Source organism: Larus michahellis, chromosome Z (assembly GCF_964199755.1).
Source record: "Larus michahellis chromosome Z, bLarMic1.1, whole genome shotgun sequence".
Lineage (NCBI taxonomy): Eukaryota > Metazoa > Chordata > Aves > Charadriiformes > Laridae > Larus > Larus michahellis.
In genome coordinates, this window is record NC_133930.1 from 6,647,317 (window position 1) to 6,674,283 (window position 26,967).

A 26,967-nucleotide genomic window follows, 5' to 3' on the forward strand; every position below is an offset into this window, starting at 1 on the left:
GTCTACCAGGCTGACTTGAAGTATTTCACTGGGTCTTTATACAGTTTGTTTAACAACAATAGTTGACAGTTCTTTTCACTTTGATTTAGAAAACAAAACCCTAATTTTTTTGTGGTATTTTCGGGTTGACCAAAGTGAAAATCTGTGAGCTGAATTATTTCCAGCAGAAGGTATATGTTTTTTTCAGAGGTCTTCTCCTGTCTTTTACGTCTATCTAGTGTCCCTTCTCATTTTACCGTTAATTTAACTACCAAGATCCAGCCATGTTATTTACATGTGCCTTTTCATTTGGGCTTGGATAGCTGGCTTCTTCCACAATTATTTGTATGATAGGAGTGCTCAGAGGTTCTGGACCTATGGTGAGAATCACTGTGCAAATGTAATGATATGATCCTTGCCCAGAGGAGCTTACAAATTTAAAATGTCAAGAGAAGGCAAAACAGATGGATGCAACAGATGAAATAAGAACCACTTGGATCCCTGATGCCAGATATATAGGATTTAAAGGAGACTGGATAAACTCTTCATACATATGAAATGGCAAACAGCTGGCATGATATCTATGGAGCACTGGGATAAAGTCTGTCCTTTATTGTGCCAGCAGAAATTCACTGTAATGATATCAAATTCAAGTAAAGCTCCTTTCTTATTTAGATTGAAAAATAAATTAAAGAAAATAAAGTAAAAGTAGCATCCTTTCCACCCTCAATCATGCTGGGTTTTATGAAATTAAACAAAATAGGAAGAGAATAATCAATAAAATGCTCAAGAGACATAAAAAAAAAACCCTGCAGTATGAGTACAAATTCGTGTTTAACTTCAGATAATTAATGAAAATCTCTATCTTACAAAACTTAATAATTTACGCCTCACCTGGCACCTTTCCACGACCAGGACCTGAACACATTTGTTATTTTAGGCTTCACAAAACACCTGAAAGCAGGTAAAGAACAGAGATCAAAGCAAGCACATCTGAAGCCTAGCTACCATGGCAATTGGATGCTACAGGAAGATTTAGAGCCCAAAGCTGGGCATAACAGAACAGCTAGTTGATTTCCTAGGGCAATGTAATTATCTACTCTGTGATTTAAGCTTGGTTGATGTGCCGAGTTGTGTGAAATACATTTGACTCTGCTCCAGTTTCTGAGTGGATGGCATTTCCAGAAAGCTGGTATTCTCTGCTGCGACATCATCCACTAAATAAATTTAAGTAAAAGCAGTCTCTCTTCTTGGGACACCACCGTCTCTTAGGGTTCTGGGGGCAGACTTCTCATTTACATCATTCTAGCCAAGGTTATGGGCATCTGAACGTGGGAAAAGTATGCCAGTGTTCAGTGTCGGCGCCGTACTCCTAATACTTTACCATATGTGAAGCTCTGAACTTCTGCAGAAGTCGGGCTCATGGAAACAACGATCTTTCCAAGGGAACCAGCTGGATGAAAACATGACGGGATTAGCCCTTTCGCTGAACATTCCTGTACATATGAATCCTCTCAGAAAACAAGCGTGTGACCATACAGTCAAAGCAATTAAAGCCTAAGTGTGATTTGAATGCGCACTTAATCCACATCTCACAGTGAGTTCCAGCGTACAGAAAACATAATGTCCGCCTGGCAATGACTGTAACCTCCTCCCAGGAAGCAGATGGCCTCGTGCCTTGAACCTTTCCCCTGCTAACTAGTAGGACCGCAAACTCTCTTAAAATTATCCAAACTTCCCATGACGGGGAAATGCAGTTAGGGATGCCCTCTGCTTGGTCCTTGCGAGGAACACGCCAGTACTGGAAAACAGAACTGCCATGTGGGTGTTTTAACTTCATATAAATAACTACATTTAAGTTCCCGGCATGGTCCATGGAAATCTACTCAGTGCAGTCAAGTGAAATCTAGAAATTTCAGTCAGCTCATCCTAAAGTAAGCACAGAAGCCTTGATTCGATTCAGCCAAAACTAAGGACACAGTGACGTTTGGTATGCCCTGGGGTAGCCCAGACCTCCATGTCAGGCTGGCAAATATAACATGGAAAATGTGTGTAACTCATGCTCTTCTGGAGCATTAGCTAGAGCCCAGGAGGGATACTGTTTAAATCTGGGACCTACCTTAAACACACTTCCTTTAGAAATCCTAATCTGTGATCCAAATATCACAGTGTAAAGCTGAGGTTCATGATCCCTACCTGCTTGCCTGGCAAGACAAATGGGAAGGAAGAGATTATTCAGTAGTTTTCCAAGGGCAGCAAAGAACTAAACAGGATCCTGCAGGTACTGCAGTCTACAGGATTAGAACATGCGTACACCTGGCAGCTTTAATCTAGCAAGATTAACCGCCCCAAATCTGTGCGTGTAGGGCACCAACTGCAATGGTCCCAGGTCGCTTTTTCACAGTCCCGTATTACACAGTACAGTACGTTGTGTAAACTGGGTGAAGTATTTAAGCAGTGATTACGTCTTCAGAGATATTCTAGTCCAAGGTCCACACTCTGCAGTGGCAAAAATCAGGACAGCTGGTAACCCTACCCCCACACCTGTGCTTGCCCTTGCACTAGGACCAACGCCCTGGCTGAAAAATGGCAAGCTACAACAGTAATGCACTGGAACTCAACGTGCAAAAAACTGAGTGACAGAAAGAACAAGCGTTAACGACCAAACAAAAGGCTCAACACTGAAACTGCTATTGAGGAGCATTAGTAGGTACATGACCAGGGATATTAACACATGGGCAACCAAATAATGAAATAGTGGGAAAACATACGCTAAGTAAGCCTTTTGTATACATACATAATGGAGATGTAAGACTGAGCTGTGGGTGTCCTGATTTATGCTGATTTACAAGTCTTAAATGAGTTGGTCTTCTTGCTTATTTATTATACAGCTCTAACTGTAAATGAGAAAATAATCCCTGGAACTTGTAATTCTCAGTTGTTCTTGTACTCACCCATTTACAATCCATATGGTGTTAAACTAGAAAAAACATACAGCTTTTAGCTATCCTTCCGACTATATCCCTTCATTGAATAGAAGAATTAATCTGTTGCAGCATACTAAATCAGGATCAGGTAATCATTAAACTGGATGATGGGGATGCAGAAAACATGGACCCTGATAAAAAGACCTGAAGGCATGTCTTGCGGCTATTTCTTGCTTAAGCTGAAAAACTGATCATCTTATTTTGCTGTATTTCGGATAAGCCTTCTTTTTCTACGTACAGATCTTCAGGATTAGTTAACGAAAGCAAAGAAACATTTTCTCCCTATTTTTACCGCAGCTTTCTAAAACAGAAGGATGGAGAGAACCAGCAGGACAGTTTTTCACAGGAACAGGAGTTCCAGCAAGTACATTTCTTCAGGCATCTTTCAACTCTAACGTATGGAACAAGTACAAGCCAACAAACCAAGGCTGAATGCAAAATGCAATCAAAACACATTGCGTTTTGGCAGATTTTAATGGCACATCTGAAATTAAAGCCCCAAGCTCCAGTACTTCTTGTGTGAGACAAGTTAAACACGGGTCCCGCACCACTGAGTTTACAGAGCTGTGAGGGAAATGGTTGTTCAAAAAGCAAAAAATCTTCAAGGCCAATGGACAAGGAAAGCCACAGCCAGGACGGTAACACAGTCTCCCAGCTCTCACTTCAAAAGCAGCGTTTGTCAAGTAAGCAGCAGAACGGGAGCTAAGACCTGTCATCTCCTCGTTTGCAGAGTACAATGCCACTCAGCACCTTGTTATTGGCATGTTGTTTGCGACTTGGAAAAGATGAATGCAATATGGCCTGATATCCTTGAAAAGACACCACCTACAGATTTTAGTGAACTGTGTGGACTAACCGCACAAACCGCCTCCAAACTATATAACCACCATTTTTTCCCCATTCAGGATTTCATCAAACACAGCTCTTGCGGCAGCCAGCTCTCTACTATGTATTTCATTTTTAAAAAGGCCTCATTCCTTATTCCAAGGTCTGCTGCTGTGCTTTCCCTCAGACAGGAAACTGAATTAACTTCCAGCGTAACGCTGCCTCGGCAGAAGCTGGTCAGAGACCTCGGCTGAATCACTCCTTTAAAGAAAGGGCTTCCTGCCATGTACGCTGCTGTCCTCCTCACCCTCGAGGCTGGTGGATGAATCACATCATCATTACAGCATCCAACCACCGCCCCTTCACCTCTGCCGGGTCAGAAAACTTAGTCTCCGAGTCAGCCACTGCATCATCAAACCGGAGCGTCACAAGCGAAACGGCTATCCATACAACAATGGCTCTCAGCAGGGACAGTCAAAGGCCGGGGGCGGGGGGGCGGTGAAAAGCCCAAGTTTAGGCTGATTGAATTTAGGATGCTGCCTACCTCGGGGAACAGACTCCGCTTCTAGACCTGCTGTGCTTTCGTCAGAAATCTCTCCCTGATGAGCCCGTTGACAACGATACGACGTTGGAAAGGTGACAGACGGCTGACTGGCCTGAATGAGCACAGCTGACATCAACAGATACGGGCAAAACACCAATCCAGTATTTTCCTGGAAGAGCAAAAAAAGCTCTGTCCCTGTCCTGGGGACACAGTGCCCCTGTCACAGGGTGACACGCCACCAGCCAGGCAGGATGAATAGGCATCTCTCCGTACCTGCATGCAGGCATGGAGCTTGTTATTCCACCTAAAGTTCAAAGGGAGGCAGTTAGTAAAAGGTTTGTTAAAAGCAGAGATTTTCCCCAATTACTTGCCATCTTCTCAGCTAGAAAGTTGTTTTTATATGACTGTGCCAGAAAAGGAACCTATTAAAAAAAAAAAAAAAGAAGCCATTTTTGTTTCGCAATATGGGTTCTTCAGTCTCTAATCAGCGAGAAACGTTATTTTGAACAGACACGGGAGAGAGCAGGCTTTGGTTACAATTAACTTCGCAACCTGATTCCCACTGAAAGAAGACAGGCCGAAGACAGGACTGTGGAAAAAGTCTTCCTGCTTCAGAGATGAAGGACAGACAAAGCAGTTTGTTTGTCACTGTGCAATGTGTATCTGTATGATTTACTCATTACACATTCCAATTAACGTCTAAGCACCTAGCGAGATGGGGAAAGTGCCATTATCCGATTGTCGCTGTGAGGACTACAGGCTGGAGCAAACCCAACGCCTTGCCCACCGAAGAACTGATCCCGGAGCTCCCGGAGTCCCCACACCGGCTCAGCTCTGCTTTCCAATCGCTTTCCTTTCCGTGCGCTGCCGTGTAGGAACTGAACGCCCTCCTCAGAGCAGGCCTGGAAAATCACCATCTTCCGATCCCTCACCATTGATGAGAGGGGATGAGGAAAAAATTAGGACAAACACGATTCTGTCAAGGGAAGGAATTCAAAGCGGCTCTGTTAAATTTTGCAAAACATCTAATTGTGGAGAGGCTTTATTCAGACTTTAAGTACCTCCCTGTGGTATAGCTTAATCCACTTTGGAAAGGATCATCCCACACACAGCTTAACCGATTAACGCCTGCGCGTAGATGAGCTGTGAATTCCTCTCCAAGCAACATTCCTGCCATTTGAGGTTTGAACCCGTGCAGGTGAACCCGTCACGGCTCAATACTTTAAAAGCAACTGGGGTTAGGTGTTTTCCCCTCCAAAGTAAAATTGTCGTCGTCCCCCACCCCCCCCCCCCCCACCCCCCGGCAGAGTCCCTTCTAAATCACGGACGCTTGGAAGGACACGAGGACACTGATATTGCACTTCAAGTAGCTTCGCTATTACAAAGAATCATCACATTAGCTGAAGAGGTTACAAAAATCTATCTTAGCGCAATCCACCTGCAATCTGTTTCCAATGACTCCCCTAAGACTCCTGAAACGTACGCGCTTCAGATCCTTCATAACAACCATGGTATTTTACCATCCACTGATGACAGAGGGTCTTGTGAGTGAAACCCCTGCTGCCCACAACAGGAAGGCCATTTAGCCGTACCACCACCCTCTGCTGCTACCCGGCTCTGCCAGGAGGTGTTAAGATTCCCATCCCCTGTTCCTCCTCCCCTTTTCCAAAGCCATTATTCCTGCAAAGCCTTGCAAAAGTGCTTTTTATTTTAGATTGCACGCAAGCAGAACAAAGACAGGTAACTGCCTGTATGAACAGGGACACTCCTTGACAAGTGGATATATGCCTTTTATATTAAAGCAAAGAGCCCATCCTTCTCTTTTCCACCCCCCTACTGCAACCCCCAAAAACAAAACAAAACAAAACAAAACAAAAACTACTGAGGCAACTACTGCTTCATCCCGCCAAAAAAAACCCAACCAACCAACCAACCAACCAACCAAACAAAAGCAACTGTGGCACTTTCTGCTCCTCAAGCTCTGGCAGCTGAAAACAATCAATGGCAGCGTACAGCTAGGGGAGGAAAAAAAAAAGATGAACAATTTCTTTTCCTTCCCTCACCCTCAATTCCAACAGAAAGACCACCAGAGATTCCAGAAGAAAATAAAATCAGGATGAAACCAAGACGGATGATGAAAGGCAAATAAAGCACCCACAAGCTGGCTTTATAGTACTTTTTATCTCTACTTACACAAAATACAACTGCTAGGTAAAACAAGCCCATGGCTAAGTTATTTTTTGACTGTTCTGTTTCTTTTTCTCTGCAAAGCTTCCCGGAGAGGCTCAATGGGATGACTTTTGACAAGTTACCCTGCGACACAGCTGGTACAGCCTGGTTTCCCACCAACTACTGCACTACTCCACTTTGCTGCGGGTGTGGGAGCTCACAGCCTCGCTGCACGCAGAGCTCTGCGCGTGTACGCAGCCCCACACGCGCATGCATACATATACACGTGCAGGGTGAAACTGCTGCGTGACGCTCCCTGGGGACCTTCCTCTGACTGGGATCTACTCTGTGAAACATTTAAGGATTTCACCTTTAAGACTTATACTCCTCAAGACCAAATTCGCGGTAGTTACTCAAGGGATTCAGAAGTTATTAGAGACAGACGCAGAATATACTCACAGTACCGGATTACATGGAGATACCGAGCCGTGATAGATAACCTATTAAACATACCTAACTCCCGTAAGTCAAAGCTTTAGACTAACATACCAAAAAAGAAAAACCTTTGTTTAAAAAAACCAAAATACCTTATTACCCCAAGTTTTGTTTTTTTTTTGTTTTACTTTAAATAGATGATGCTGCAAAGCGCCAAGAGACACCTACTTAGTCTATGAGGATTAAAAAAAAAATAGTAAAAATCTATTGATGTGCAGACTTCCAAGAATAATTTTCGACAATACTTGGTATTCGGAACACAAGGCTTAAAGTCACCAATTTACTTACATCTAGCATGTTGTAGCAGTCCCAGAGCTGTCTTGCTCTTCATGCGGTAAGGGTTCATAAGAGCTGGGAACAGAGTATGTCAGCCAGACCAAGAAAATTCACTAGTTGTACCTGCGACATACCCAGACAGTCTGTCAGCATTCAGCTGGTACGCATACTACAAAACTCTTCCGAAAATACACTGGAAAAATATGCAAGATCACTCAACAAGCAGAAACACAGGTGAACACACAGGCTGGATTACGTTTCACAGACTCAGGCAAGCTTTTACATTTCTGTGCCTGTGGTTCTCCATTTAGGAAGTGCTCAGTGATTTACAGTGAAGTCAGGGTCTTCCTAAGCCTTACGTATCACGCTCAGATTCCACTTGGGTTCACAGGCTAACATTTATAACTGACTTAGTGAACACTATTAATAGGCTGTTGCATAATCCAGCCTAAGAACAGGTTATTATATTCATTTTAAACCACAAGACAAAGTGAACAACCACGCATTCGTTTGCAATGTATTTATAAGAGTTACATTTAACACTTTATAAACCTCTTTGCAAAGTGGAATGTACTCTAGGATCGGGATGATGATGGCTTTCAGGTTTTAAGAAGGAGTCATTCTTGGCTTGTCTGGTCAACTGGTGCAGAGCAGCTCATGCCCATATTCTTCATAATTAGTCTCGGGCAATGGGAAGAGGAATTTTTCTTCAAAAAAACTGGTGCAAAAATCCTAGAATATATACAGTGGGAAGCGCTGGAGATCAGGAGTCAAGAACACAGTCAAATGAAGCGTGGCTACATCATACATATCAACAAGTTATGTGACTATATAGGATGCCCCTTCAAAATAAATTTAAAAAGACAATTTTTTGGGGGTAGAATTTTCTCTGAATGTCTGAGAAATCCATGCTCTCAAAAATATCCTTGGAAAATACCGTGAAGTACTGTATGTATAATGAGTTAATGGGAAATGGCAGCAGAAGAGAAATACGTATTTCTGCCAGATGAAGCAAAACCAAAAAAAACCCACAAGAAAATGGTAATTACTACTTCTCCAAAGAGTCAACTACAAATAAGAGATACTACTGTGGCTCCTCTGTGGCATTATGTTTTGCCAGCTAACACAAGCACTAGGTAACTAGGGCAACACAGTTCCTTCAAGTTGCACATATAGGGAAAGAAAGGGGCTGAACCAATGTTGTGCTTAACTAGCACACTTCGGTAATATGCTGGAACAGCTCAGTGCCCATCATAGCCCTGGTGGATTTTCCTTCAAAATTCTTCTGGTGTTTGCTGGCAAAAGAAACACAAAGCAATATTGACTCACGAGTATCGGTCAGATTCAGATTCAAATCAGTCCTTCTTATCTTTATAATTGGGAGGGTTTTCTTCCTGACTTAGATTATTATTAAAAAAAAAATACAGGAGTACAAGTGCACCCTCTGAAGAGATCCACACATTTATGAAGAGCTAATTACATTGTTGATCATTCAAAACAGATTCTTTCTGAACTCAACATGTGGCACAACAGTCATTTTATGAGTGGCCTTATTCCTGCACCAAGCGAACTGAGGAGTGAAAATCCTTGCGAAAAGCCAAGAGTTATGAACATAATCCTCTAGTATGCCATGTCTCAGCAGGTAAGATTAAAGAGAGAGAACACCTCAAGACTGCAACAACAAAGAGTTTATTAGAGTTAAGAATATATAATCACAGTACAGAAAACATTCAGAGTTAAAGTGTGAAATACTGAACCGCTCACTGTGCGTGACAGTTGCTGAGCATTTTAGCGATCATTTAATTGGCTGCCTACAGCTGCCTAACTTATCAGCACTTAAAAACACTTTTGTAAGCAGGGAAGAAATGATTGTCCTTTACAAAGAATAACATTGCCAAAGGTGGGGAAAACAGGATAATACGGATTACATTTAAAACTTACTCAAGGAATAAAGCCGCTTGGAAGGGAAGAGAGGAGATTGCCATAGTATTGTGGTTTTTCTCCATGGAGGAGAACCATGTTCAGTACAGCAATGATTTCTGGTTATAAATAAGAAAATATATTAACAGGTACAAGAATTTACCATCAAGTCCAGCCTCTTCCAGTTATCTTTGGCTTAGGAAGAAGTTGCTTACTTCAACCTTTGAGACTCAAATATTTTCACTGGAAAGAAATGCCACAGTACCTGAGCCTGAAGGATGGTATAAACAACCATTTTTCTTTAAAAAGAAAAGAAAAGAAAAGAAAAAGGTTGCTTCCAAACCTTCAGAGAACCGAGACTCAAAAAGCTTCTCCGCCTCCGAAGTTCTCAGTTCGCTGTGCTATTTTGCCTGCAGCTTTTGCATCCCAAAATTGTTTGGTGAAGTCCACAAAGGCTTGAGAAAGTCTCTCTCTTGAGCATTTGCTTGTTTCCACCACAGGTAGACAGGCGGCTTATTTTCTCCAATACTAAAAGAGAAGAAACCAAAAAAATCCACATAGCTCAGCATTTATTCAACCTCATTTACTGTCAAAGAACAGAAGTTATGCGTAAATTGAACTCTATGTTTAAAAGCATGGTGAAATGCCTAAAGGCAGGCAATTTTCACAATTCTTCAGGAAAACAGACAGCTTGGAAACCAAATCTATCTGCCTTTTGACAAATGGTTTCATCCAGTTTACGCAATCTTGATGGTAGATGTCCCTTATTTTATTTTGGCACTGAAGAGGAGGAAAACAGAAGCCCTGTCCTGAGGGAAAGGAACCAAAGCTGCATTTTGGGATGCAGCAGCACTGGGTATCCTAAAGCCACTTAACATTTACGGCTTAATTTGAGTTTGTTCCTAAACAGAGAGTAACACCAAACTGTATAGCTATGTTTTAGGCGAGACACTCCTCATTCTCCTAAGCTTTCACTTTTTTTAATCACTGCTTAACAGGAGCTCAGAATGCAACTGACTTGACTTGTAAATTTACAAGGGAAATAAAATGTGAAAATCAGTCACTTCAACTGGAGATTGTTTCCTTCCTCTGCAGAAATAAATACTGCTGCTGAAATGAAAATGACTCTCCAGGGAGAAATGGCTATCCAGTCTTCATTAGTATCAACTAAAATTAGTATGCATGTTTTCTCCTCTTGAGCACCACTGTACAACACCATTAACTTATTCTAAATGTTAAATTTACTTACTTTTGAGACAACAGTTTTTTGATATCCATTAAGGATAACCATTGGATAGATTGGATCAATGGGCCAACACTAATGGAATGAGCTTCAACAAGGCCAAGTGCCGGGTCCTGCACTTGGGCCACAACAACCCCATGCATCGCTACAGGCTTGGGGCAGTGTGGCTGGAGAGCTGCCTGGCAGAAAAGGACCTGGGGGTTCTAATTGACACGCGGCTGAACATGAGCGAGCAGTGTGCCCAGGTGACCAAGAAAGCCAATGCCATCCTGGCTTGTATTAGAAATAGTGTGACCAGCAGAAGGAGAGAGGTGATTGTCCCCCTGTACTCAGCACTGGTGAGGCCACACCTTCAGTATTGTGTCCAGTTCTGGGCACCTCAATACGAGAGAGATCTCGAGGTGCTGGAGCGAGTGCAGAGGAGGGCAATGAAGCTGGTGAAGGGCCTGGAGAATAAATCTGATGAGGAGCGACTGAAGGAGCTGGGACTGTTTAGTTTGAGGAAGAGGAGGCTGAGGGGAGACCTCATCACTCTCTACAACTACTTGAAAGGACACTGTAGAGAGGTTGGTGCTGGTCTCTTCTCACAGGTAATTAGTGATAGAACAAGAGGGAATGGGTTCAAGCTGCAGCAGGGTAGGTTTAGGCTGGACATTAGGAAAAAATCCTTCACAGAAAGAGTGGTCAGACACTGAACAGGCTGCTCAAGGAGGTGGTGGAGTCACCATCCCTGGATGTGTTTAAGACTCGTTTAGATGTGGTGTTAAGGGATATGGTGTAAGGGAGAACGTTGTAGAGTGGGGTTGATGGTTGGACTCGATGATCCCAAGGGTCTTTCCAACCTAAATGATTCTGTGACGGAAATAAGTACTACATAAAAAGGTCCGTAAAAAAACTGGTAACAGATTAAAGATGCATTAGAAACAGAGCTTGAACTGAACTCAATTTAAAATATTGTTACAAAAGAATAATACCAAGCTGATGCCAAAATACCTAGATGGCTTTATCCAAGAGCTTGACTTACTACAGAGTGACATACAGAATGCTGATACACAACAGTTACTATAATAACAAACTTTATTAAAGGCTTTTAACTGCTGCAGTAGACAGAATAGATTCCTTGTAGGCCTATTTTGGAGGCAGTAAGAAAATATGTATCTATCCATAAACCACAAAAACATGCTGTTTAAGCATGTGTCATAATAGTTGGTTCTTTTGTGTTTTGTTTTGGGGTTTTTTTTGTAGGTTTTTTTTTGCCTTTTTTTTTTTAGGCAACTTATATTACTATTAAGAGCAAGGCCACTGGCAATTCAATGCAGCATTATACATGAACAAATTGAAAGCTTCAACTGGCCATTGTGCAAGATGACCCCTTTACAGAAAATTCAATGACGCATTAATTGCTCAGTTGTTCAAAGATTTACAGACTCTGTGAAGCCTCTGGCAGAAAATTCTTAAGACTGCATCAGACAAAAAGAAAAGATAATGATTTTGACTAATGAAGTCCTAAATATCACTAAAAAGTGTCATACCTCACTTCTAATATAAAGAGAATAGATATTAATTATATTTAATTTTGATGGATCTTTTGTAAGTTTTAAAAAAAATATAAATAGACCTTAGATTCTTAAGACTTGTCAACTGCTGATTCATTTGTGACTATTCTTTTTGTATCTTCCTCACACTTACAAGCATCCAATATTCTTGCAGGGGGAAGTCTGCCAGTGTAATTACTCAAAGAACATGAACAGAGGCAATAATCTGAACAGCAAACCTAGCAGCAGAATCCAACATCACATGGAGCCAAAAGATGCCTTAAGCACTTAAAGCAAACCATTATTGTCTTCATTTTAGACATCTGAAGCAGAAAGGAAAGCTAAAAACACAAAAGGTAGCAAACTCTGCAGCAGCATATGAGGAGTGTTCGAGGCCTCAGGAAAAACAGCCTAAAAGTCTCCGTGCTGGGACCCAGCATCAGCCAGCTGGAGGGGCAAAAACACCCCAAATGAGACAACTGGATCAGGCCTGCATTAGTGGCTGTCACATCTGCTTATTTGGTACTCAAAAGTACAATACAAACAGACTGTGGTCTTGTTTTTTAAATCCCAAAATATAAATGGAAGATGCAGTCATCGCCTGCTGCTGTATATATACATCAGCCTTTGCTTAGAACACCATTCCTGGGAGCTAGAAGCCTGGGGTTCAAATTCTTGGGTACTTTTAAATATTCTGAGCAAATCTGTCCTGTGATTTTAAAAGCAGTTGTAAGCGCCGAAGAAAGGTCAAGCAAGAACACGTCTGAATGGAAAAAGAAAAGGTCACCTAAATCAAACCTGTAAACTCTGACTTACTAATACAGCTTCACAAATGCAATAACAATTATCTGGGAGAGTCTGGCAGTCACCTAAAACCAATGAAGTAAAAAGACGTGTCTTTAAAAAAGTGACTGTCAGTATGTGATTAAAAGAAAGGTCTACACACATATTAGATGCACTTAAAATTTTAATCTTGAATCTTTGTAATGGCTTTTTTATTTTTTTTTTGAACCTCAAGGCAGATCCTAGGCATTTTTCACTCTGTCTTATGAAATTACTGTCCTCCATCCTACGATCAAAGTAATCCATAACGAATGACAACAAATTTTGCAACATTTTCATATAATTACACTCCTTTTCACATCACATAAAAGAACACCTTTATTAAACAGATATGCAGATGGGAATGACATTTTTGATGCTCACCCTACACTACAGTGCAATTCTTCAATATAAAAATTAAGTTTGCAGGAAACAACAGATTAGTTGAAAGACCTTGAGCAAAATGGATAGCCATAAAAATAGTTCTCAGTTTCTATCAGAATTTGATGAGTCTTATGAAGAACGAATCAATAAAAAAAAACCCTGGGATAATGACTAGTTTTTCAGATGAGATTTATTTTTCCTCTCAATTCCGTTTCTTGTCATGATTCTAATACTTAAGCAAACAGTGTAATGTCGTAAATTCCTGATAAACACAAACTAAAAATGACAGATGGCTTCAAGGAAAAAAAATGGTAAATGCAAAGAAGAAATGCTTTTGTGAATACAGTTTTATTCACCATGAGAATTAAACATTTTATTGTCCTGCTGTGGCTTGTAGTAAGACAGCACACATAAGTGTGGTTAAACACCAGAGCAGGAGTAGAAGGGCAGAATCACCTCCCTCGACATGCTGGCCATGCTTCTTTTGAAGTGGCCCAGGATGCGGTTGGCTTTCTGGGCTGCAAGCGCACAGTTTGTTACCCACCAATACCCCCGAGTTCTCAGCAAAGCTGCTCTCAACCCCTTCATCCCCCAGTCTCTATTGATAGGGGGGATTGCCCTGACCCAGGTGCAGGATGCTGCACTTGGCCTTGCTGAACCTCATGAAGTTCACACAGGCCCACTATTCAAGCCTGTCCATGTCCCTCTGGATGGCATCCCATCCCTCAGGTGTGTCAACCGCACCACTGAGCTTGGGGTCATCCGCAAACTCACCAAGGGTGCACTCAATCCCACTGTTTATGTCATTGATGAAGATACTGAACAATACTGGTCCCCAGTACAGGCCCCTGAGGGCCACCACTTGTCACTGATCTCAATCCAGACACTGAGCTGTTGACCACTACTAGTGCTCCGCATCATGTGCAACTTGTCCACGAGAACCTTCATGGCTTCTCTGAAAAGCTGCTTCCCACCTCATCACCTGCCCCCCTTGCCCGTGCTTGTGCAAGGGGTTAGTCTGCACCAGATGCAGTACTTGGTACTTCCTTTTGGTGAACTTCGTGAGGTTCCTATGTGGTCATTTCTCCAGCCTATCAAGGTCTCTGTGAATGGTAGCAGACACTTCTGGTGTATCAGCTACTCCTAGTTTCGCATTGTCTGCAAACTTGCTGTGGGTGCACTTCACCCCATAATCCAGGTCATTAATGAAGATGTTAAACAATTTTGGCCTCAGTATTAACTCTTGGAGCACACCACTAGTGACTGGCCTGCAGATGGAGTTTGTGCCACTAATTACAACCTTCTAATCCCAGCACATCAGCCAGTTCCCAGTCCATGTCAGCGTTCAACTCTTCAACCTATATTGCTCCAGTTTGTTTATTAGGATATGATGGAAGACAATGCCAACGCCTTGCAAAAGTCAAGATAAAGAACACCTACAGCTCTCCCACAGCCCACTGAGCTAACCATTTTATCTTAAGCAGCTACCAGGCTGGTCAGGTATGATTTCCCTTTTGTAAATCCATGCTGACTACTTCCCATCTATTCTGCAGGTGCAGACCTGCAGGTAGAGCAGAAGCCATTCCTCCTAAAATCAGAAATCACAAGGTTCTAGCCATCACCACCCTGCGAGCTCTATTTCCTAACTTGATGAGGACAACACATTCTTGCTCCTGTTTCAGTGTTGCTGGAGGTTCAGGCTCTTCTGTCTCCACGGTCTTGCAGAATATCTGGTCAATCCCTTTCTTGTCAGCCCTAATACTGTGCAGTTTGCTGACCTCCTCCCACAGCTCCTTTACTTGGCAATGTAGACATTCCATCACTGCACACCTCCTGCAAGCATGGAGCCCAGTTCCTACTGCCCCAGCAAGAGACAGTAGCCATCCCCTACAGCCCCAAATCTGAAAAACTGCATTGTCTCTCAGGATCTCCATCTGTGTTGAGGCCCCTGACACAGGGGACAGCTGCCCACGTAGCTGCAGGGGAGCGTGTTCTGTGGTACCGTGTCATCATTGCAGAGGATGTAAATATTATTATGAGCAGAGCTCATGGCCCCTTCTGTGCAAGCTGCTGTGCCTGTTAATGATCAAAGTCACCAGCTGTAACGCAGAGTTAAGGAAGTCTAGGAAAGGTAAGAAATGGAGGAAGTTCACCTTTGCTCATTTACTTTGGGAATGAAAGTTAAGGATGTTCTGGATCCTTCCCTCAGAACTCCAGCTTTCGAATTTGCAGTTCTTATCTCTGGGAATACAACCGGTTACATCCCACTTAGCATGTTTGCTAAGGTGCTTCAAAGAATCTTTTAGGACCACTAAGAGCTTGCTCTCCAGTCCCAGCAGCAAGAACGCACCTTTAAATACTTGGAAAATGAACTAAACCATCATAAACAATGAAGTTAAGTCTTGAATGTACCACTTGCAACCTCTCACCTTACTCGGCATTCACTGACACCATCAACTGAGAAAATATCTCACCTGTGCAAACTTGTGTATCTGCTCCACCACAGCTGCAAAGAGGGCGTGGACACTTTCATCAATTAGACTCTGCATATAATGTACAGCTTCTTCATCAGACAGGTCCAAACGAAACTTGTCCTGCACCTGGAATGGGGACAGAGATGACAAATTAATTCAATTCAACAGTTACAACATCCAGTATTCTCTCTGAAGTATACAGTAGGAGACATAATGATTTCAGTTATGGAAGTTTAGTAGAGAATCTCTCTTTTTCTTCTAAGTTACAGCAGATTATTGGAGATTTACAACGTCACAGAAAATGCCTATTTTCAACTGTTTTGTAAAAATGAGTATTTAAATAAGCTAGAAACAGCCCCCTACATCTCACCCCCCCCCGCAACTAGTAATTTCAAAGCTCGAAGCCAGAAAGTCAAGAGAAGTACCTGGACATAAAGAGTTTAGACAGAATTAAAATACTGTGAGAAAAAGAGAAAATAATCACTGAGCAAGAATGAAATGCCACTTGAGGAAAAAAACAAACAAACAAACAAACACACAACTTTGCATTTTAAAGGCAAAATTGGAAGAGTCTGGATGATCCTAACTATTTTTGAAAGTATGTAACACTTCCTTATTTTCAGGTAACGTTGTCTTTCAGAAACTGCACGGCAATTAAGTAAAGAATGCAGAATCAGAGGAAGGAGTGACCAAACCAACCCTGTCAAAACTGACCTTTATATGGCAGGTGAGAATTTAATGAACTTTGATTATATCCACCATCCATGAACAGTTGGCTGGAGACACTGCTACCCCTTACATTGTTTTTTTCTTCTATCAGCAATGTACTTTAATTGTACCAATAGCACATTTTGCTTAGTACTTGCAATTTGTGTATGAAAGCACCGTAATTAAGAACACAGCAACAACATCTATACTTTCCTACTTCAGCCTTGGCAAAGCCTCGATCCATGAATATTTACAAAGGTGCAGTGGATGCCTTTCTGCGAATTCCAACTAATTCCATGGCAATTGTTCAGGACTGCTCCAGATGGCAACATCTCACAAGCATTGTTACCACAGACATTCCTTTGGTAATACTCAAAAACCTCTGTACACAGAACTGGTAAGAGCTTAGGCAGATCTTTATGGAAAAAAAAAAAAAGAAAAAAGAAAAAAGAAAAAGATTTTGCTTTATAGGAGCCAAGTTTTGCAGACCTGCCTTATCCTTCATAACATTTATGAGAGGCAGATGCATGAACAAGCGTTTTGGATGAGTTCAAATAATCTGATACATGGAACTGAAGAAGTCCTACAGATATCAAAACATCATTTTCGAAGTTTTCTGAAGTGCTGGCTGTGCAACAAGGTCTGCATATAGTAATGGCAAGTGTTCAGTTTCTGAAAAAAAAAATCATCACTTTTTTTGAATAACAGTGCTAACTTTGGGTTCTCCATTTGGAAAATTATGTATGCTGTTTAAGACCTCCTAGGGAGTCCATGATCTCTCAGAATTAAGGAGTCTAAGATCCCAGAGTTCTCTAATCAATCCTACCCCCAAAATTTAAAACTACTAGTCACTTTGCAAAGTAGTGCCCATCACAGTATGAAAATTTCCTAGCAAACTCACAGAATGCTTCACATCCTAGGTCAATTGTTTCAATGATTAATTGCCTTATTTAACAGTTGTGGCTTATTTCCTATCTGAATTTGTCTAATTTCCATCTGAAATAGTTGAGCTTATTAAAACATTTTACATTCAAGAACTGCCCATCAGAAATCTCTGTCATGTAGGTAAATATCAAATGACTTTATCTGCTTCTTAACCCTCTCCTGGATATGACTAAAGAAAGTGCCTGTAAGACAGAATCAAGTCAATCAACATTTTCCATGCATTCACTTTTTTAAGCATTGACAAAAACGCAAGCCAAGTTATTTCAACAACTTTCTTAATAAGGTCGTACTTGTGAGATGATACTACCTTCTCTTCCCATTTTGCATTCACTTTATGCATCAAGGGTATTGCATATGCAACCACCCTTTTTATGGCAGCAAATATTCTGAGATTTCCATTTAGTATTGCTCTGCATTCCTTTCAAAGGTAATGCATTCCAGAATAGTACCCTTCAGCGCTACAATAAAAAGCATAAGTTAGCTTCCCAAGTACAGAAAGATAACGCTGCTTCACTCAAAATATACTAGAACTCTGCTGCTGATACGTTTGAAGTAAGCATAAATTGAGTTTTTCCTCAACTTCCCCTCAAAAAGAAATTTGATCAATGTGAAAGAATAGAATAAACTGAAGAAGTTCACAATCTCAAGGGAACAGGTACCAGGGACAGATTTAGAACATATTTCAGGCTAATATTATAGAACTTTTATCTTCATAACAAACATGATAGGAAGAAGTTTATTATCTTCCACAGAGTTATGAGAAGTTTGACAGCCAATGAAGCACACAGTAGAATCCAACTGAATTTAATGGACTATTCTCATGCTCGCAATTATGCACAAGCTCAAATACCTCCCCCAGATTAGAGAACAGACTTCTATCAGATCTATTTTCAGGCTCATAGAAAAGGTGATGTAATGAGAGTTCAGCAAAATTGGTAACTCTAGTTTCAAAAAAAGAAAATCACTGTAACAGTCTTTTACACAACTCTAGTAATCAAGCACTTCAGTGATCTTCTAATTTATTCATAGAAGAACTTCTCAGAAAGTCTTGCAGTTACTGATGTTAAGATGCAGCTTCATTCTATGGAATTAATGACTATTTAAACCCACTTCCAACTTTCCGCAGGAACAGACTGGCACAATGATATATGTAGCAAGAAATTTACCCACAGATAGACCTTAAAATCAGTTTGAAATTAACAGCAGGATCAAATGCTGCCTAGTACTAGATCTTTGCATGAAAGTTTTTCAGCACTGCAATTAAAACTGTCACAATCTAGCTGAGAATAAAGATGGCAAGATGACAAATTACCTCTTGAAGTGCAACAGTAGCCACAAGATTAATATACATTGACTTATGGTTCTCGCAACAAAACCCATAGTAATTCTTATTTGAAATCTCTGAGTCCCAAAGTAAACCATGCGTTCTGAAAGCCAACACTTTCTCACCGAGGAGGCACAATTAGGAAGAGATTTTTGCATGGCGGAAAAAGTAAATGGGGAGGTCATGTTCTGATGAGTTATGCAATTATGTCATTCTATACACTTAAGAATAGCCAACTTGAAGGCATCAAAAACGTCCCACCTGAATTATTTACTTAGAGTTCTCACTGACATGTTTTAGTTTAGGCATTAGTATTTGTCAAAGAAAAAAGAAACATACTTGATGAATCTAGTAAACTTTTGCTTTGTTTCCAGAAAGGACAGTTTTAAACCCCATACTGTATACACACATTGATTTTAAACATCAGGTGTCAATAGCAGAATTTGAACGTTTAAGGATTAAAAGGCTGGATAAAGAACTAGAGTCCATGAAGATACTGACATTCAACTTTAAAGTTTCAAGTTGACCACTTCCTATCCCCCTGCGTAGTGGATAGTTTAGAAATAAAAGAGCAAAAGAACAGGATTGCACAGTTATATGAAATCTGCATTACTAGAAATTTTTTTATACTTCATTTAAATTTGAAGTGTGCTGTAAGAAAGCTACTGTCAGTTATCATGATAGAGATTTGCTTTTGCAAAAGACAAAGAAAATAAAAATTAAAAGGAGGAGAGGCCACAAATTACAAAGGACAGTTCAGAAGAAAATAATAGGGTGGTGGTGGTGAGGGGAGAATCATTTAAGTATAAATTACTTGAAGCTGAAGTAATGATGATAACACAAAAAAGGCTTATCATCACTTGCTGCAGAGTCACACACAGGATGGGAACTTGGCACAGCAATAAGCCAAAAAAGTGAAAAAAAAAAGTTTTATATAATTTTTTTTACAGTAAACCCACCAAGAAATACTACTTTGCACCATGATTATCCCATCTAAAATTACACCTCAACCCAAAATCACGTGGTCACTTCGCCTATTGCAAAAAACCCCAGGGTCCTATGAGGACACAGCCTGATCAGAGCAAACACCAACTAGAATCCCACATCTTAAATTCTAGGGTAAGCAAAGCAAGTCCCACACCACAAATGCTCTTATAGGGAAGTAGAACACTATGAGAGATAACACTGCTGTAGAAATTAAACTATTTCATAGAAAACACTGATAGATACCATAAAAAAAAAAAAACAAAACAAAATAACAAAACAAACAACAACCACCCACCAAAAAATGCCTATTTTTAAGATTGGAAATTTCAAAACCTGTAAACTTTAAATATATTTACATTTGATGTGACATTTCACTAGAAAAAGGGAAGTTATCAAGTTAACTGAGAGTGAAAGCATAACATCTAGCAGAATAATCGGCAGTGTTAATTGCTAGTAAAGTCACACTTCATTTTTGCTTGAAGTGTCTTCAAGGAGAACTAAAAAGACTATTGTCTTGAAAATGGTATCAAACAAGCTGTATGAAGTCGATTTCATGGAAAACTCCCAGTCAGGCCCACAGAGCTGTGTACAGTATAAAAATGAGGATAGCAATAAAGAGGACATGAAATACTTGAGAAAACCCTAATTATCATCTTAAAAATTGCAGTTAAAGGTCTGAGATAATGGCAGACCTGAGTCTTCATTTAGTTGAACAAATGTCCAAGTTTTCCCTTCTCTATTTTTGGAAGCATGACAGGCTTAGGGTTGAGAGATCGTACACAATCCCTGTTGGGAATAGTGCTAGTGCAGGTAAGTGCACTTCATCGCAAAGTTCCAAGACTTTTCACTTACCCTTTTTGCCCCTTAACCACAAGGCTGTCCGTTCCCTCTCACCAAAGAGTGGATCTGTATGGATTGTTGGGGCGTTTTTTTCATCCTTAAGTTCAACCTACTGTACAGTAGAGGTCATAGTTATCCTTGTATTAAACACCGGAATTTTTCTTTTTTACTAGCAAGCATCTTCTCACTTATAAAATATTACCTAAAATGGATTACGTACTTCAGGGTCAAGGTTAAGGCAAACTTTTTAGAAATTCTTACGAAGGTTTTACAAACATCAAGGCAGTATCCAAACCCATACCTGATGAACATTTGTAGCTATGTTTTTTGTAATTACTGAAGAAGGCAGTAATGCATTTTGGGGTAAAATATCACATGAGCATGAGAACCCTTTCATAACCCTGTTTAGTTTTCAGACTAATTGCAAGTCAGCCATTCTGAAGACTGGAGGCTGCTCTAGTATTTATTCTTCCAGCAACATTAAGCAGCACTGCTAGTGGTTTCTATGACTACTAGCTACATAATTTTATCAGTCCAATATGAGATTGCTCATTGCAAAGTCAGCTACTTAAATTTAAGAGAAATTTCAGTGTCCTTATTCCTTGGGTCATAATATGCATTGGATATAAACATCCTGACTACTACTAAAACGTCAGAGAAAAGTCAGTTGATGGCCAAAAAAAACCCAAACCAACAATATTTAGTGGGGTTTTCATGACTATTTTTACTGTTTTGCTTTATAATTGTTACCAACAGTCAGCATCCAACATTCATGTATCAGAATTTGGCATTAAATTCTTGGCTTTCATCTTTTTCAGCAAAAGACTTTCTTGCTTTCCCTGTTGCTGGCAGTCCAAACAACTCTCAATACAGACTACTCAGATGCTCTATTTGCATGAACAATTTCCTTTTAAATACTATTCTGCCAATAGCTTTTGTTTTCAAGTCTTTTCTTTGAACAAACTGCAGTTTCTAAACAAGCCTGTGTAGGCTTCTGTAATTTATTTTTTTTCTAAGTAGAAGCCAGTAAAGACACTAGTGAACATCTCTAAATTGAACTTCCATGAAAGTCAGTATTTCAGCTGCTGCAGTACGTAAAGTTGATACTGTTCCAGCTCAGAATTTCATCATATTAGCCAAAACATTATAATCAAATAGGCAGCATGATATAAAGCAACAGGAGCATTCTCACACTTGGTTCATGTTGTGGTGTGTATTCCTTTTCCCCCTCTCCCCCCTCCCCCCTTTTTTTTTTTAGTTCGAAGTGAATTAATATACATGCAAAATCAACAGCCTAGAAACAAAAAAGCTGGGTGTGCAGCTGCAGCATCATTACCCAAATGGACAGAAAGATGAATGTCTGCCTAGGCAAAATAAGCTCCATGTCAATGCGACATTTTTACAAAGAATAAACCTCCTGAGAACAGCAGGCAAATATAAATACTGAAACAAACAGACTCTAACCAAGGAAAACTGAGGTGTTTTTTTTTCTCCTATAAAATTTCCTCTTGGCATTAATAAACCTCAGAAATGTTTCCTAGTTCTACTTTTTATTTTCAGTCAGGTGAAAAGAGACAGATATCCACTGCCTAAAAAGGCATGTCAAGCAACAAATTAGAAGTCTTTTCCATTTCACTAACTTGTGAACTCAACTCTCAATTATCCATCGACTAACTCCTGGGGAGGACAGAAGAGCAGGCAAGAGCACAGGCAGTTTTACTACAACCCAGATGAAGAAATTGGCAAAACGAGCTCAGGCTCAGAGACAAGCTACCTCAGAAACTCCTTCTGTACCTCAAGTCACACCATATCTCTGCTTCAGCTTTTATACCTGCAGAACGGGAATCATTTCACTTTGATATGTTTAATGTAAAAGGAATAAAACATGTCTCCTGTCTCTTCTTGCTGGTTTCCGAACAATTATACTCCTCATTTTCTCATCAAGCGGGCTGAGACTTAGTCAATATTTGCATAGACTTGGAAACACAGAGGGTGCTCTCAGTGTTACACTCTGTAGGAAGAAAATTCTCCGCTCTCTTGAATGGTTTGATTTTAGCCTTTCCTGTGTATATGGGGCTACTTTCACAGACAGCAGCTACCTACTGTTTGCTGGAAGCCAGATGTTTGTGCCGTCTATGTTCACAATAACCTCGCCTCTAAATGAAACAGTTGCAGCATCTTTGCAGCGCCTTTTTTAATCAATGGGCATCTGAAATACAGCTCAGTCAATTAGGACACTGTCCTTTAATGCCTGCCGAGTTCTTTGTGTGCCAATGAATCACTGGTCCCTGATGTTTTCTAATTTAAAGGTCAAATTTGCTATGAAGGACAGACAGAAACCATCTGGCTTTCCTGTGGAAAAATCAAAAGCTTTTTTGTTAGGAGGTGACAATGCTGAATACATTAGCTACATCTGAAGAGTGATGGTCTACCTCTTCCTTACACAAAACTGCCTACATAATTGACTCCAGATTTTAGTCATCACTACTTAAATTTATAGCACAGGCTAATTTAAAAAAGCCCAACAATTAGCAATTAGTGTTGCAGCTGTACTGGAAAGAAAAAAACAAGTAGCACTGGCGGGGAAAAAGGGGTTGGGGGGGGAAATCTTTTCATTATCAGTTATGTATTGACAAGTCAACATAAAGAGACTTCAGCCCAGTCCTTTTCCTGAAAACTGAGAGGTTGAAAAGAATATACGAAAAGTGGAAAATTTAAAGGCAGTTACCTTAGAGGCCACAGAAAGGGAGAGGCAAACTGGGGAGAATCTTCTGCTACTTTTAGACGTAATTTCATTTTGTGTCATTTTTTGAGCCAAAGTGTGTTTTCAGAAAAAGCCTAAATCAGAGGTTGCCTGTAGAAGACGGTGTCATGAACCATAAGGTGAAGCACATTAGACTGACAGTTTTCTTTATAAACAGTATGGGGAGGACAAAAGGAGATGAAAGGATCAAAAAGACAACTAATTTCAAGCTCTGCAGCTACTTTTTCTTGGTGAAAAATGGAAAAAAACATTTTTCTGTTAAACAAAAGACCAAAAATCTGAAGAGGGCTCCTATGGTTTTAAGGATGGGAACAATTTTGTGTAGTGGGTGATCACGGTTTTCTGGATTTTTCTAGGGGCGGAAAGTACTGATTGAGACTGGAGTGAAGGAAATGAGCCACTAAAACAAGCTTTTCTCACAATTTAAAGGTACTAGGCAATTTATCTAGTGATATTGGGTATACATGCTGAAGGGGATAGCTGGTTGAAAAACATTTTTCCATACGCTCTCAAAGGATAGCTGCGAAACTTCAAACAGAGCTTTTTTGGTTTTCAGGCCAATGCTGACTAACTCATTTTCAGTCCAATTTTAGGTGTGAGAATGCGTCATCAAAGTCAGCGCTGATTTAATTTCTGAAAACAAATATTAAGCATAGCAAGTAAGAAGGTACTGTCAAATTTTGGTATGCTTTAAATCTGCATCTCCAGTTGAAGTCATCAGGAGTTTCTGGTTCTTTCCAAGCTAACAGGAAGAAAATATCCACACTGTCATCTTTCTCCAGTAACTAAAGTCAGTTTGTGCAGAGCTTGTTCTCTTTTGAACAAGAAGAATGTGAAAGTACCTTCACAAATGACAGGAACAGAGCGCCCAGTTCTGCTTACACCATCCTGTGCAATAAACCCTGTCAAACAGGTATAATCTATACTTATTTTACAGAAAGGTGTACATGACACAAGCTGCTGTTTCAGTTTTGCCTTGACTCAATACATATTTCTCCCAAGACATTTCACAACTGTTGAGAGAGAGAGACACCCAGAGAATATGGTTTCAGTTAGATTTTAAGCCTGATTATACAATTACATTCTGCCAGTTAGCTCCTTGGGATGTGGGATGTCATGTTGTCACCGGAAATTAGATGATATCTTGGAAAAAACAGTCTCCAACTACAGAGATCCTGCCTTCCCTTCCATTCCTCAGGTTAGTAATACTATTCCTTAAGAGTGCCTTCTGCACTCAGATTTTTCTAAAAGGTCTCATTTAACATACCAGTCTGAATTTTTTTTTTTAAACTAAAAATCACAACTCAAACCATCCGATGTCTCACTAAAGAGGACATGTTCCACATAACGCTTTCTTTTATGATCTTACTTTGTTTCCACAAAGTCCAAGGACTGCTGACTTGCAACCACCTTTTCAGTCTAACTAGTGAGCACCCTGTTACAATACACACACATATATCACAGGAAGTGACAAAAGAAACCACAAGAAATCAAGTCATACAACACGGCAGTAGTGTTCTTCGCTCTATTTCAGTTCATTTTACTCTAGCCATCATTATCATGAGGTGCATGCAAAATTTATTTTTATTTAGAATATGTATATATTACAAAAATTAAACCCTCATTCTGGCTCTCAGAACTTGGTAGATTACTTCCTGAAACTGTAGGAAAGGGGAACACCAACAATATTTCCAAAGGTGACTTTACTCACTAGCACCTTTTTTATATCTGACCGTATTTTTCACCAGTGGGCAGACACTTCCTGCAACGTAAAGCACCTTCCTCCTATTAGAAGTGAGGAGGATGCATTATGTCACTTTGTGAAGCTAAAGATTCGACTGTAACCTGAGCTAACATCTAACATCGTAATGAGGAATTAAAACTATGGCCATTCAAGAAAAATCTTTCTTTAGAAGTAATCTTTAGAATAATTCATGCCTACTTGGTAACAGCAAGTAACTTGGTAACTGCACCTACTGAAAAATTCCAGTATCAAGGATCTCTACGCCAAACTAATTGTCCGCCAAAACAACTGAAGCATAATACTCCCTTCAGTAAGCATTCCTTTCTTTAAAAAGAAGAAATTTTTTTTTTTCCTACTCTACAAATTTCCTTGTGGTTCAATCATAAAGTAGTATTCTGATTTATCACCAAATTTAGATAAGGTTACCTTTATCTTGTTACCTTTACCTGACTTGACTTCAGCTGCCTGTGAGACCAGAGTCTGGCTCACCAGCAAAAATGAGGACTCTACAAAACAGAGAATGAGTATCACTACAGCACCAACAAGGAAAATGACGGCTGTGAACTTCCACCTACACTATTAAGCGGGATACCTTCTTAGCTGCAGAAACATTTGTAAATCTCCACCTTTGTCTTCCATGAAAGTGATATCACGGTTGAAATGGCTATTGACTGGACTCACACATCAAAGGTAATTTAATTTTACGAGTCAGTCCAAAATGGATCTTCAGCTAATTTGAGTCTGTTGAAATATATATGGATTTTTTCTTAAAGCTTTAAGTAAAAAAATAAAAATCAATTGAGATGCTGGAAGCATTTATTCAATTTTCCTACAACAAGGTACGGTATTATCTTGTTAAATGACTGAACAAACTTGCCACTCAGCCCAAGAGATGCAAGACACCTTGTTCCTTTTTTTATTAGTACTAACAAAGCTCATAACTGTTCTGAGACAGGTTAAGGGGCATTTAATATCCAAAACGAGTTTTCTAATGCATTATTTAATAAAAACAACAATGACCTATTGAACTTTCTATAATGGGTTAAGATCATTCTGATCCTAGCCCGTTTACAGCTGATTTGTTGGTTTTTTAAAGCGAAAAAGTAAAACCAAAAAATCAAGAACTAAAGAAAACAATTACTGTCATAGGAGCTTTGTACATAGTTGTATACATCCAGCAGATTGTAACGTCAACAACTGCTTTATGAGGGGTCCCTCTCTTCACCTAGTCTTTAGAGATCCCATTTTGACATATTATTTTTACACAAATTCCAGCAGTCTATTCAAAGGACAATTTTGGAACCAAAATGATCAAACCTGAACAGTTAACAGTTAATACCAGTTGAGCTATCAGAAAAAAGTAGAGTTTATATAAAATAAAAATATTGGGGGAGAGCTGAAAAGTCTATGAATTACAAAGAAAGTATTTATGAACAAGCTAAATAATTGTTTTATCTTTCTGATAATACCTTACTGTTTGAAAGGAACAAGCACACTAAAAAAACCTACACAACTTCGGAAAGTAAAATCTTTTCCTCTCACAACACTTGAAAATGTGAAAGTGATTCGCTTTCATTACCGGAAACACTTGACTTACTGCTTCAGTTCTAGCTCTTTTCACATTTTAAAGCCTCTGTGAATAGAGGGACTTGAACCTATCATGATGGTAAAAGTTGCTGTTCACCAAGCCGCAGCACTGTCAGAGCTCAGTACCCCAGTAGCTAACTGCTGCATTTGATCTAATAGTGAACTGCCATACAGCAAATAAACTTATGTTCTTTCCATGCAAAGAAGGCAGTACTATTTGTACTTTGTAAGGGAATTTAAAAGTAACCACATTGACCTAATTCACAGCTCTTAGAGCTTCCTTTTAGATTTTCCTTCGTTCCATGATCTCCAATAGGATACAATACAAACATGCTTTACATAATCTTTACTGTACAGCAGTGAACTGTAACATAGCAGCTGTAGAAAAGATTTGTTGACTTTCAATTCTGTATCT

General features: G+C 40.0%; 1 protein-coding gene across 5 annotated transcripts in view; it reads right to left on the reverse strand.

Annotated features, from left to right (window-relative positions):
* Nucleotides 1–8,948: 8,948 nt before the first annotated feature.
* Nucleotides 8,949–26,967, reverse strand: part of PIK3C3 (phosphatidylinositol 3-kinase catalytic subunit type 3) — a 74,523-nt gene continuing 56,504 nt past the window's right edge. For 4 of the 5 annotated variants that reach the window (XM_074569255.1, XM_074569253.1, XM_074569256.1 and 1 more), the window contains 2 exons: nt 15,654–15,779; nt 8,949–9,723 (listed from right to left, as the gene is read on the reverse strand). In XM_074569255.1, the coding sequence (XP_074425356.1) occupies nt 9,709–9,723; nt 15,654–15,779 (141 nt within the window). In that variant the 3' untranslated portion in view covers nt 8,949–9,708. Of the gene's footprint in view, nt 9,724–15,653; nt 15,780–16,566; nt 16,777–26,967 lie in introns of those variants that run through there. The other variant, XM_074569254.1, reaches the window with a different exon arrangement.